At 38.5% G+C, this 12,957-nt stretch overlaps 1 protein-coding gene and 2 long non-coding RNA genes across 3 annotated transcripts; 2 read left to right on the top strand and 1 right to left on the bottom strand.

Moving 5' to 3' along the window:
* Nucleotides 1–2,282: 2,282 nt before the first annotated feature.
* On the bottom strand, nucleotides 2,283–6,273 carry LOC110908557. Its single transcript, XM_022153504.2, has 2 exons — nucleotides 6,062–6,273; nucleotides 2,283–5,897 (listed from the first exon to the last, which is right to left on the bottom strand). The coding sequence occupies exon 2, from the start codon at nucleotides 5,880–5,882 to the stop codon at nucleotides 2,412–2,414; it is 3,471 nt and encodes a 1,156-aa protein (XP_022009196.1). The 5' UTR covers nucleotides 5,883–5,897; nucleotides 6,062–6,273; the 3' UTR covers nucleotides 2,283–2,411.
* Nucleotides 6,274–10,108: 3,835 nt separating this feature from the next.
* LOC118486400 lies at nucleotides 10,109–10,410 on the top strand. The gene is made up of 2 exons (XR_004878865.1): nucleotides 10,109–10,268; nucleotides 10,372–10,410. It is a non-coding gene; the product is annotated as an uncharacterized LOC118486400 (long non-coding RNA).
* A 1,690-nt stretch (nucleotides 10,411–12,100) lies between these two features.
* LOC118486399 lies at nucleotides 12,101–12,711 on the top strand. The gene is made up of 3 exons (XR_004878864.1): nucleotides 12,101–12,200; nucleotides 12,322–12,464; nucleotides 12,554–12,711. It is a non-coding gene; the product is annotated as an uncharacterized LOC118486399 (long non-coding RNA).
* The last annotated feature ends 246 nt before the right edge of the window (nucleotides 12,712–12,957 follow it).

Raw genomic sequence — 12,957 nt, 5'->3', positions numbered from 1 at the left:
TGTAAAATTTCAAACATACCCCTCATTAAACGGTGTTTTTTTAACTAAGTTAGTCATTTGGATGAAAATGGAAAAAAAAAAAAAAAGCCAAACGTGGGGGACAAAATGGTACAAAAAGGTCATTTTGAATGAAAATAACAAGCGTGCCCAAATCTCAGGGACGATTTTGGCAATTAACTCAATCTATTTACTACAAGGTCACAATGATTAGCAAACCTTTTAGACTAATCTATTTACTGCAAACACATTTTTGACATGCATGAACCACATAATGCGCGATGCAAAAAGGGTGAGAAAAAACGAATAACCAAGCCTAAGCCTAATCAACTAACAAAACCATACTAAAATAATCAACCTAAACAAATACCTTAAAATTCGGTTTTATTTTGTTTGACTAAAAGTTACAGTTCCGTTTTGGGTATGCCTCGTTCCAAAACACAACCACACCAGAACCAACCTGAACTGCACCAAAACTAAAGCTAATGAATTGAGTAAACTTCTGTTTTACTCCCCGTGGTTTGGCCGTTTTAACGATTTTGCCCGAGTCCTTTAAAAATAGCCATTTTACTCCCCTAATCTATAAATCTTATCTCTATTTCACTCTCCGCCCCTAACGCCATCCAATTCAACCGTTAAATCCTGGTTACATGCCCCTCACATGAGGGGCATTTTAGTCTTTTCCCATCCCAGATATGTTTAACATTTTTTTTATTGATAAGAAAAATAAAAATAAAAGATAAGTATTTATTAACATAATTATTAAAACTTACAATTCAGCTTCTAGGGTTTCACCCACTACCTATTCATCTCAATTCACCATCTTCTTCTCCTGCAAGTGCCTCGTCGGCAATCATCACCACCGCCAACTCTTCTCCTGCAAGTGCCGCCGCCGGCAATCATCACCACTGCCAAGAATCACTTCCCTAGCCCCAAAAAACACTGGAATCATCATTAGTTTCGTCGTTTTCCATCATTTCTGAGATCCAAGCCAAATTTATCTCTCTCGCTCTCTCTCTCTCTCTCTCTAACTTCTCAGGCCGCCACCACCCACCACATCTATCGCCATCACCATCACCACCCCACCCACTACACCTGCTCTCTCTCTCTCTCTCCAAGTCGGACCCTAACGTGTATCATCAAACCCTCTAATTTCAAAATCCCCATATTTCAAACTCCTATTTCTCTTTCATTCTTTGTATAATTCAGAAAATACCAACAAAATGTGTATACAGAAAGAGAGAAATGGACCTAATAAGAGAGAAATATGAGAGACAGAGAGACCGAATGAGAGAGAAATATGAGAGAAGGGGACCGAACGGTGGATCTAAGTTCAGACAGTGACGGTGACCTAGGTTTTCGACCCAAGAACTCTAGCTCCGACGACTTTCCAGACTCAGATGATGATGGTGACGGTGGAGTCCGTTGAAATCTCGTTTTAGATCTGCTTTTAAAGGATTTTCGAGCAGTTAAGTAGGCCGCCGAAGCGTGTGGGGGTGTTGCAAGATGGTGGCGATCAGGTGGTGTTGTTGCAAGGTGGTTGTCGGGTGGAGCTGGTACAACGTGATGGTAGTGGTGGTTAGTGGAAATGGTGGAGGGTGGTGGTGGTAGTTGCCGGGTGGAGATGGCGGAAGAGGGTGGTGGTGGTTGTTCGGTGGGTTGGGGGTGGTGTCAAATGGTGTGGGTGGTGGTTGTTATAGTATAGAGAGAGATGCGGAGATGGAAGGGAATGATTTTATTTGTCATATTTATGTAAATGTAGATATATACATATAATTAATAATAAAATAAGGGAGGATGGGAAACGACTAAAATGCCCCTCATGTGAGGGGCATGTGACAATGATTTAACAGTTGAATTGGATGGCGTTAGGGGCGAGAAGTGAAATAGAGATAAGCGTCATAGAACAGAGAGTAAAATGGCTATATTTAAATGATTGGGCAAAACCGTTAAAACGACCAAACCACGAGGAGTAAAACAGAAGTTTATTCTAATGAATTAATATAAATGTTTGTTTTGGATTTATAACTCAAATTTATTAGCTGAAACCAAACATTTTTGAATGCCCCAAATTCGTATATTGCGAACCAATTTTTTTCAAACCTAAACATTTTAAGCCCAGTTGTATAATACAAACCCATACTTGAAACTGACTTGTTTCCTAAAATTGAAAAACTGAAACTTTAAGTTCTAGTTATGTTCAAGTTTTAACCAACCCGAACTGATCCATACACACTCCCGTAAACAAAAGCAAGTTACTACACATTTTAACGAACATTACTTGAGGACAAAAAAAAAAGGAAGAAAGCTAAAATCAAGCAAATTTGAACATTAAGAAGTAAACTCACAACAATAGTTAAATATCTAGCGAAAGAGAATAATTTAGCAGATGCCTAATAACAAACCAATGACAGTTAGCTTGCATCCATTGGGTCTTCTTGTAATACCGGTACCTCTTGTTCTAATACCCGCGGTACCTCTTGTTCTAATACCGGCGGTGGCTCTTGTTCTAATACCGGCGGTGCCTCTTGTTCTAATACCGGTAGCGGCAACGGTTTATACGATACTAACGGGCTATAGTTGAGCTCGTAACTTACATTAACAGACCCGAAAATGTTGAACCTTCCAGCACTATTATGAGCCACTTCTGCATCAAAACATCTCTTGAACACCACCCGGGCCCGTCCGCCTGCGCGATCAACTTCAGTTTCTGATTCCATCAACGGCCCAAATCGTCTAAACATTTTATTCAACTGAACCTCTGATCGAAAGTTGATACCCTCTTCAAACTTCAATACAATCTCTGTAGCCAGATTTTCCCGCCTTTTCCTATCGATCTCTGATTCTTCCTCAACTTCCGGTTCCGGTTCAGGTTCAACCCGTTTTTGTTTTTTACTTGATCGGCGTTTTCGTTTTGCGGGTTTCTCCGGTTCGTATTCCACTATCGGTTGTTGTTCTTCCACTGCACCGTTTTGATCATCAACTTGCACCGGTTGGTCTTCAGTATGGTTTTGAATAATCCTATCCGTCCAATACGAATCATTAACATCATCAAAGTCAAAGTCGAAGTCAAACTCTTCAGGATCGTTTTCATTTGACGGTTTTGGCTTCGTATCATTGTCGGGCTGTTCGACAGTCGAAGGTTTCTTTAAAGATTTAGTAAAAACCGCTGCTCTTCGTTCGTAAAAGAAGGGGATGATCGTCTGAAAAAAACTATGATCTTTCATGGGATCTTGAGCAGTTAAATGCAGTTGTGACAGCATATCAGCTGCAGATGCTGATGCTCCCGTTTGACTGTTTTCAGGCGTCTGCACGATTTGGTCAACATGTTGACCAAGGTCAACCTTCGCGTCACTACCAGACTTGACAACCGGCCCGGTCAGTTGGCTTGCAACTCTTTGAATCATTTCACCGATTTTGAAAGACGGCTTTGGAGTTGAAACTGGAGCAGGAGACACTTTCTTGGCAGGACGGTTTGGTTTTTTTACCGAACCGTTAGAAATGGAAACGCGTGCCTTTCGTTTTTTCGAACCAGATGAAGAAACCAGCTTGCTGGTCCTACCTACAGATGCAGGTGCGGGTGCATCATCGGTTATATCAGATAAAATTATCTCCTTATTAAGGTTTACACTTTCGGTCAAATCATTCTCGGATTTCCCACCCTTTTTACGAACTTTTTCAACCTTTTTAACCGTTTCTTGCATAGAAACATCTTCCAACATATCTCCACAATCCAAAAACTCCGGAAGCTCTCGATGCCCTTTGTAATGACTGTACGACGATAACTGAGCCTTAGTTATTGCAAGATCCAGTTTACCACCTTGCGCCGGGCCCTGGGCCAGTAATCTCACGTAATCCACAAGTTTATCGGGCTCGAAAGAACTCACGCTGGCGGATTCATCTTTTCCGCGTCTTTTTTCCGATTGTTTTTTAACTCCAGCATTTTCTATAACCTGATATTCAATCGTTTTATAGATTTCTTTCGGAACACAAGAGCATGCAAGCCCTAACTCGACACGTCTACTCACTTCTTCCAACGCACAATTGGCTGCGATTTTAAAGATTTCGGTATCGGTTTGCTTCTCAAGTTGAGAGAAGTTAGCATGAAACGGCTTTAAAACGGACGAACTGTTCCACGCGAACGAATGGTCTCCGAAATATGCTACTAAAAAGCTATCTTTTTTGTAATATTTCATGGCCTTCTTTGATGCGTTAGAAGGATCGATTATCTGTCCGGGCCACCACGGATGGCTTCTTACTTTACCCCAAACTAAATCCGAAACAGAGAACTCACCTTCGTTTTCTGGTGGCTTGAAATACGACGATTGATGCAGTGAAAGCATATTTCTGTTTCCGTGAAGCTCCGGTTTCTCTCTGTCTGCTTTTTGCTCATCTTCTTGCCCGGATCCATCATCATCATCGTCATCCTCTTCTGAATCTGTTTCGATCTTTAAATTTTCATCTTCTGATACAGGGGAAGATGATTCCGGAAGCTTCTGTTCTACATCCCGTGACTCGTAGAGCGGAACCTCAACATGCGCACGGCGCCCGTACACGATCGGTTCTCGAGACTTAACATGTTCCTCTCGATGTTGGATTAAAACTGGTTCGTTAGAAGATCCCAGAAGCTTCTGTTCCACATTAGCTTCAGAGTTTGCGGTAACATCAATCCCTGAGACTTCATCTTTCCAACCCAGTACTTCATCGATATCCATCCCTGCTGCATCTCCTCTGTCCACGTCAGCATCTTCACGTGAAACTATCGGATGTTCGACTGTATCTGCATTAGGTGGTACACTGTTGACTCCATCCAGACTGAGGTTGACTGTGGTCAACGATTCTGGAATCTTATCAGAATCTACAACCTCATTGCCTTTTTCTGTTTTATCATCCATAACACCGTTTCCGTAAGCCACATCTTGAACAGGTTCCGTAGGCTGTTCCATGACCTCCTCATTTTTGTTCAAACCCGCTTCATTTTCCTGTTCAACTCTTACAGCAGTTTTAGTTATAGTTTCACTTGTTGGATTGAAACCCTCTTTTTCCCTCAAATTGTCAACTTTGGCTTCTTGGTCAAGATTTTCAGCATGCACGTTAATTTCACCTTCACCCGCTTCTTTTACCTTTTCGACTATTACAGCAGTTTCAGTTACAACCACCACATCAATATCCTCAGAACCAGGGTTCACTGTCACCAACGGCTCTGAAATCTTTGTTGAATCTAACACTTCATTTTCTTTTTCAAGTTTCTCATTTACCACACAATCTCCAACAGTAGTTTTTTGAGCATCATCTGGTTTAACTTCAGTTGATGGATGCAAACTATCTTCTTTAACCCTTTCGTCAATTTCATCGGTTCTTGAACCGGCCACCTTAACTGCAGAACTTTGATTATCACCACAAACTAAACTTGTATCAACAGAACCCTCCTCTACTACCATGTCAACTTCCTCTGAACCAAGATTAGTTGTTAAAACCGATGAATCAGCAATTTTTCGGTCAGCTACCTCTTCAACAGATTCCACATCGATCAAAACCTTAGTTTCAACCGAACCAGTAACTTCTCCCTCTTTCACCACAACTTCATCTTTCTCCGACGCTAAAACCCTAATTCCATGCGAAACATCACAATCCTCACCCGAACCTTTAACATCCTCCATAACCTGATCTCGACTCTCTGGCTCTTTTCGCACACACTCCACTTTCTCGGACCCCGAGTTGCTATCCAAACTAACACCTGTACCCCCACCATCATCTTCTTCAACAGCACCAGAACCCACAACATCCACCATCATATCCTCCCCTTCATCTTTCTCAGTTACAGTTTTATCTACACCAGTAGAATCAACAGTAGATTTATCAACACTATCCTCATGTTCTTTCATGTTTCAGAGATTAACCTAAGTAGATCAACATCAAACACGTAAGTATAAACTACGTAAATACACAATTTGAACTCATAAAAAGCCCTAATTTGAGCAAAAAAAAGTCCTAAATTATGAACAGAAAGCAAGTAACGAAATTAAAGGACGAAGAAGAGGAAAAACGGAGCCCTAGAGAGTACCTTGTTGTTGGTGAAGAGGAAGAAACCCTAATTGGATGCGATTGAAGAGAGAAAGTGAAGCCCTAATCGGAGCGTGAGCGGGTGAGTACGGATCCGGTGACCTTTTTTAAACCGATCCGATAAAGAAAGCCAAACGCCTTGTTTTGAGTTTGAGTTTTGAGTTTGGGGCGTCGTTTGGATCTGCGAATGTACACTACATGTTTTTGTGTTTCGGTAAAAAAATAATTGTTATGTTATTTTATAAAAATAAATAATAAATTAATAATGATGACACAAATTAGTGGTTTTTAATGAGTTCGAATTTGGATGGTGAAAGTAATACAAATAAGTGGTTTTTAACTGGAGTCAGGTGTATGAGATTTTCGATGCGCGGTTATCTAGTTGGAAAGCTTCGTTACTTTCGATCGGGGGTAGAGTGGTGCTTATTAAATCTGTGCTCGAGAGTCTTCCTAACTACTATTTCTCTCTATTCAAGGCTCCGAGTAAAGTTATCGCTGATTTGGAAGCTAAAATCAGAAAATTCCTATGGGGTGGTCTCGAAGACAACAGAAAACTCCATTGGGTAGCATGGAATACGGTTACTCTCCCGAAATATCTAGGGGGTCTAGGCTTGAGCAAGCTTAAAAATATTAATGTTTCGCTTCTAGCCAAGTGGGGGTGGAGAATGAAGACAGAAAGAAACAAGTTGTGGGTTAGAGTTGTGGAAGCTATTCACAGTACTAGGCTCAATTGGGATTTCCTGCCTTGTAGGAGAACGATGGGTGGAGTATGGTGCAACATAGCTAAGGTGCTATCAAAAACAACGGTAGACGGTCGACAACTTAGACATTTTTTTAGAAGTAAAGTTGGAAATGGGGCTGAAACGTCTTTCTGGTTAGATCCTTGGCTGTGTAACGAGCCCTTAAAAGAGGTGTATCCTGAATTATTTAAGACTGAGAAGGAAAAAAGGTGCAAAGTGGTGGATCGGCTTTGTGATCAGGTGACCGAAGGCGGCCTGCATTCCAGGTTTGTATGGGCCTGGGTCAGACCTTTATGGGCTGAAGTTGAAGTCATGGAGTTGGCAGACCTTTGCTGTAGATTGAACCAAGTCTGTTTAGGTGATAATCCAGATGTTTGGGAATGGATTTGGGGCTGATGACAAAGAATTCAGTGTCAAAGCGGTTAAGAATCTTCTAAACAAAGCTGGGCAGTAGGACAGTAATCATCTTGAACCGATTGAAGAGTGTAAATGGATTCCGGTAAAGTGCAATATTTTCATGTGGAGGGCTGCCATGAACAAGGTCGCGACAGTGGAAGCTCTGAAAAGAAGGAATATCCAGGTGGAGGAAGAGTCGTGTGCCTTTTGCAGGGATGGGGTCGATTCGGTCTCGCGTATCTTCTCGTCTTGCATCATGGCTTCGGTTATGTGGAACCATATAAGTAGGTGGTGTAATATTCAAAACCTTTTTTTCTTCGGTTTCAAAGATATTGTGAAGATTCACGAGTATGTGGGAATTACCGGAACCAAAAAGGAAGCTTCCAAAGGTATCGTTAGGATTGCGGTTTGGTGTATATGGAAAGCTATAAACAAGGCGAGGTTCGAGAATAAAGAAATAGAGCAGAAGATATTATCAGTGAGGTGAAAGCTTCGAGTTTTTTATGGTTCAAAAATAGGACTAGTTTTAATAATCTATCTTGGTTTAATTGGTGTAAATTTGTAATTATGTAGTTGGTTTTTTGGTCGCCTTAATTTGAGATGGGCCGGTTGGTGGAATGAAGTTTACCTTTCAAAAAAAAAAAAGATTTAAGTGTCGTTTAAGAATTTTTTTTTGTTAATCTCTACATCCGATTTTATAGACAGATGTTGTTTAAGAATTTATTTTTATTAATCTCTATGTTTTTTAAGAATTTATTATTATTAATCTCTACAATTTATGTTTTTAAGTAACAAGATCAGAGATCATGTAAGGGGAGATTTATTGTACTAAGTGTAGAAGACAAACTAGATCATTAATCTTTCAATATCAATGGCTCAAAACTAGGAGGAACATTTTTTTAATCTCGGGTTCAAACAATTGAAGAAACAAACAGAGAAAGAGTATTCTGGTCCTTTTTATTTGAACTCATTCGCCCCTTGATTTTCAAACGACATAACTTTTTCATACATTGATATTTAAAAAAAAATATACACCGTATTAATGAGCATTCAGTTCTCTTTAATTCAAGCAGACTGTTGTTATAGTTTTCTTTAAAAAAGTTACATGATTTTGAATACCTATTACGTGATTTCGAATACCCATTACGTGATTACGTGATTTCGAATACCCGTTACGTGATTACATGATTTCATTATAGTATGTGGAACCGCATTAAGTGATTACGTAATGACGTAACAATAGTTTACTATGTATTTATTACGTGAGTACGTGATTTTGAATACCCATTTTGTGATTACGTGATTTCAATGTAGGATATTTTATATGAAACCACACTAAGTGATTACGTTATAAGCATAACTGTAATAACATTAGTTATAACAAATCATATTTAATGTGTAATCACATAATGTATTTATATTAAATGTGTAATCACGTAATTGTTTATGTTGAATGTGTAATCACGTTTGAGTACTCAAAATCACGTAATCACGTAATGAACTAATGGGTATACAAAATCATGTAATTCTTTTAAGAAAATTATAGTCGTAGGCTGCTCGAATCAAAGAGAATGAAATGTTCATTGATACGGTGTAAATTTAAAAAAATATATTAACGTACGAAAAGGTTTTAGCCGTTTGAAAATCAAGAGGGAGTTGTTTAAGTAAGAAAAGACTAAATTACCCTTCAAGCCAATGACACTTTTCCTTCTCTAATTCTCACATATACTTCGTACGAAATTGTTGTCTTGTACAAGTAACAATTTATGTTTTTAAGTAAACTAGAAAAATACAAGATACTTTTGAAATAAAATTGTATTATTATGATTTTTATTTAATGTGCTTAAAGTTTTTTTTTTCATGCATTATGGTTTATTTTATGATAAAACTAGGAATCTGACCCGCCGCGTGTTGGGGCGGCGTCAAACGTTAAAGTAACTCGAATTTATACCTTGTTTGACCCGACTCTTTGTCGATTACGTCGAATGAAAACCCAAATATAAGATTAAGCGCGTGCCCAAGATCGTTTTAGTCCGGTTCAATTAGAACTTTTAACAAGCAAAACAATATAGAGGCGCTCATGGCGACTTTTTTATACCAACAATTTAGAGTCGCTCCGCCACTGATCCGCCGTCGCTAGGCCACCTAAGATGGTGACCGGCCATAATACCTATCCGTTTTTCACACTCTCTAAAATCTCTATTCACACACTCACGTGTGTTTCTTTGGGTTAATCTCAAACCTTAGGAGAGAAAGAATGTATGAATTAGAGAGAGAAAAAAGAGGATCCGTGGATGTGTGATATTCAAATAAACTTTAAACCAAAAAATGGCACCAAATGACACCTATAAAGGTAAGGACACATGTAGCTCTGGAAGACATACAAAAACATGTGTGTTTCTTTGGGTTAATCTCAAACCTTAGGAGAGAAAGGATGTATGAATTAGAGAAAGAAAAAAGAGGATTCGTGGATGTGTGATATTCAAATAAACTTTAAACCAAAAAAATTGCCACCAAATGACACCTATAAAAGTAAGGACACGTGTGGCTTGCTCTGGAAAACATACAAAAACATCAGTGTGTGGTACAACAAATACATGCCCAATATTAACCTAAAGCCAAAATTACAAACCGATATTGCCTATTTATGTTACACATCTATATATATAATAAACAAACAAAGTGTGGGACACGTGTCCTCACATGGTGCAACCTCACTAGATTTTTGGCGGGAAAATGAGGGAATTGTCTAATTCTTACACGGGATCCGTTTATTAAATCCAAACCCGCATGGATTGACCCGGGTATATAAGGAACTAACCCTATTCCTTTCATTCAACACCTCCTCTTCCTACGCCTCTATCACAAACCCTTACTAGCGAAAATCCAACACCTCCAACACAAATCAGTTTTCTTCGTTGCGATTCCTACACTTCCATCACAAATCAGTTTTCTTCATTGCGATTAGTGGAAACGCTCAAGATTCCAACGATTCGGCTTAGTATTGTTTGTTCGGTCACAATCTAGACCAGAAACCCTAATTTCATGGCGATGCGGTTTACGAACAAACAGGTAAAACCTTGCAATTTTGAAATCAATAGTTTTTTAAAATTCATCATAATCTTCGTCTGTTCATCTTCGTTTTTTTTGTTCTTCGTGTTTTTTTTTGTTACAGATCTGTGGATAGAATGCCCTAGCCGCCGCCTCCAGCAGTGAAGGCTAGGGTTTCGACAAGTTAATCCTGAGCAAGTCCAGTTTTGATGGTAAGTTTTGGAGTTTTATTTTGCTTATTTTGTTTGATTTTAATAAAACGTTCTTCGAATAATATACAAAACTTCTGATTTTTTTAAAGGTGAATGTTGTTGATTAATTAACACTCGTTAATCTATCCGAACAAAATTCTATTTGATTTTAGAAATTGTTGTCGGTTTGTTTATAGTAATCAAAGATTGTTTTGAGTGTAGAAATTGTTTGATCATTGGATGAACTAGCATTTTGAGTTATTCGTCTCTTTAGACCCGTCTTATTTATTTATTTATTTATTGTAAGAACCAAGTTACTCTGCTGTCGTAACTTCCTATTCATTGGCCCACTGCAGGCTGTAAGGCGTTGTTCATCTCAGTTCAATATCTACAAAGCTGGTGCAAGTTGCAAGATCAGGTAATTGGAAATTTGTTTGAAAAAAACCCTTATATTTTATAAAATATGGTATGAAGTTGCATATCTCTTTTATTCATATTGTGGTTTTTACTTTATATTATAGGTGGGAAATTTGATTTAATTCCAGCCGTTGGTTGCAAGTGAGTTATTGATTAATGTTTTTTTTGCAAGTGTTATTATGGTTTGTATATTTATCATCTTCAATCCAAGTTTATTGAACATGTTTTAATCCAGTCTTTTGTTCATTGGTTGGAAATGTTTGCCAGCTCTCAAAATCAAAATGACCGGAATGGTCTTCCAACACACGACTCTTGGTAGGGCTTTTTTGGACATAGTCATGCGTGCCAGTTCTATGATTGATGTTTAATTTGTTTTTTAAATTTACTTGGTTAAATGTGCGTGTGCAGGGGATAGGACATTTGGTGTTTTGACAAAGATTAATCTTATGGACAAGGGGACTGGTGCAGTTTATGTAAGCTAGGTTTTGAGTTTTAGTTTTGTCATAATCAAGCTTAACAACTGGAATCTTCATTGCAGCCATGCTGTTCTCAACCATTCACACACTCTGAGCCTCATTTAATATTGCATGTTTCTTAACCGGTGAGGTGCAAATGCTTGATGCCATGATGATGTACATTGTGAAGGCGATGCTTTGTAATGTTTATTGTTTTTATAAATGATATAGGTTGCAAAGGAGGGTGATGAGAAATGGAAGCCTATGACTGATGAAGCCACTCTAATAAGGGTTCATGTTGTTCAAAACTTCAAATCCAATTGAGGCAATCCATGAACCATTAGAAGCTGGGCTGAAACTTGCTCGATAACATGTTTGCTTTCTTCAACTAATATAGCTCCAACTTCTGATTTCCAGCAGTTTTCATCATGGGTATTTGCAGTTCTTCAACTAATATAGCTCCCACCACCACTCACAACCTCAGTTCAGGTACAAAGCTGAAATCTTTAACTTGTTTTTCATGGAATCTGTGTAGTTATTTGTGGGTTTTGTGTGAATTGTATTCGTTCAAAGTCATATAGTTACATTTAATAATATGTTGTTTGTATAATTTTACCAATACGCTATACGCCTACAAAAGTTTGAATTTTGTTTTCCTACTGATGGAATTTCTGGATCCGCCACTGAATAAGTGGCCCACTATGTACGCGTTTCGGTTATTCTAATACATTAGTTTTATGATTATTTGAAACAGGCTGAGGTCAACTTTTTAGGAAGGCTTTCACATCCGAATCTGGTGAAACTTTTGGGATATTGTTATGAGGGAAAAGAGCTTTTACTTGTATATGAATTCATGCAACGAGGCAGCTTCAAGAACCACCTTTTCGGAAGTACGGTTCCTTTATTAGTTGTTAGTTAGTCATGAAATGTTTTCAATTTCTGAGTTTTGTCAATGTGGTGTGCATATGTGTAATGAATGGAAACTTATTCTGAGTGGTTTGACTTTTTCAGGGAGGTCAACTGTTCAGCCGCTTCCATGGGATATACGGCTTAAGATTGCAATAGGAGCAGCTCGTGAGCTGTCGTTTTTGCACACTTCGGATAAGAAAGTTATTTATAGAGACTTTAAGGAATCAAACATATTGCTTGATGGGGTAAGTTAACCTTTGTTGGTTGTATCGCATTCAGGAATGATTTTACTTTCTTTAGTATCACTGTATCATTGATTCTCCGTCTCTGGCAGTCGTATAATGCATAGCTATCGGATTTTGGGCTGGCTAAATTAGCATCGGCTAGCCAATCGCATGTGACCACACGGGTGATGGGTACATATGGTTATGCTGCTCCTGAATATGTTACCACAGGTAATCTTAAATTCTTAATCGTTTAAGCTTAAGGGCCAAAAGACATTGCCAAACTGTTAAACAATGGAGTAAACTTTCAATTTGTTTGGTTAAATCATTATTTACCAACCTTTGGATGGTCAATTTAGCTTTAAAGATTGTTGAATTTAGTTGTAAATTTGTAATGTTGACTTTTGGCATCATGATTAGGTTAAAATTGCATCTTTTCGTGGTAAATATAGATCCAAAATTTGAGTTTTTATGATATCAAATCTTTTTTTAGACGTGTCTCCGTGTTACTGTG

This window comes from Helianthus annuus, chromosome 14, assembly GCF_002127325.2.
Source record: "Helianthus annuus cultivar XRQ/B chromosome 14, HanXRQr2.0-SUNRISE, whole genome shotgun sequence".
In the NCBI taxonomy this organism is placed as follows: domain Eukaryota; kingdom Viridiplantae; phylum Streptophyta; class Magnoliopsida; order Asterales; family Asteraceae; genus Helianthus; species Helianthus annuus.
Note: the sequence above shows the minus strand (reverse complement) of the source record. Positions and strands in the feature narration are given on the sequence as shown.

What these genes read in the sequence shown, in the direction of transcription:
- LOC110908557 (XM_022153504.2), bottom strand. Translation starts at nt 5,882, where the DNA reads ATGAAAGAACATGAGGATAGTGTTGATAAATCTACTGTTGATTCTACT.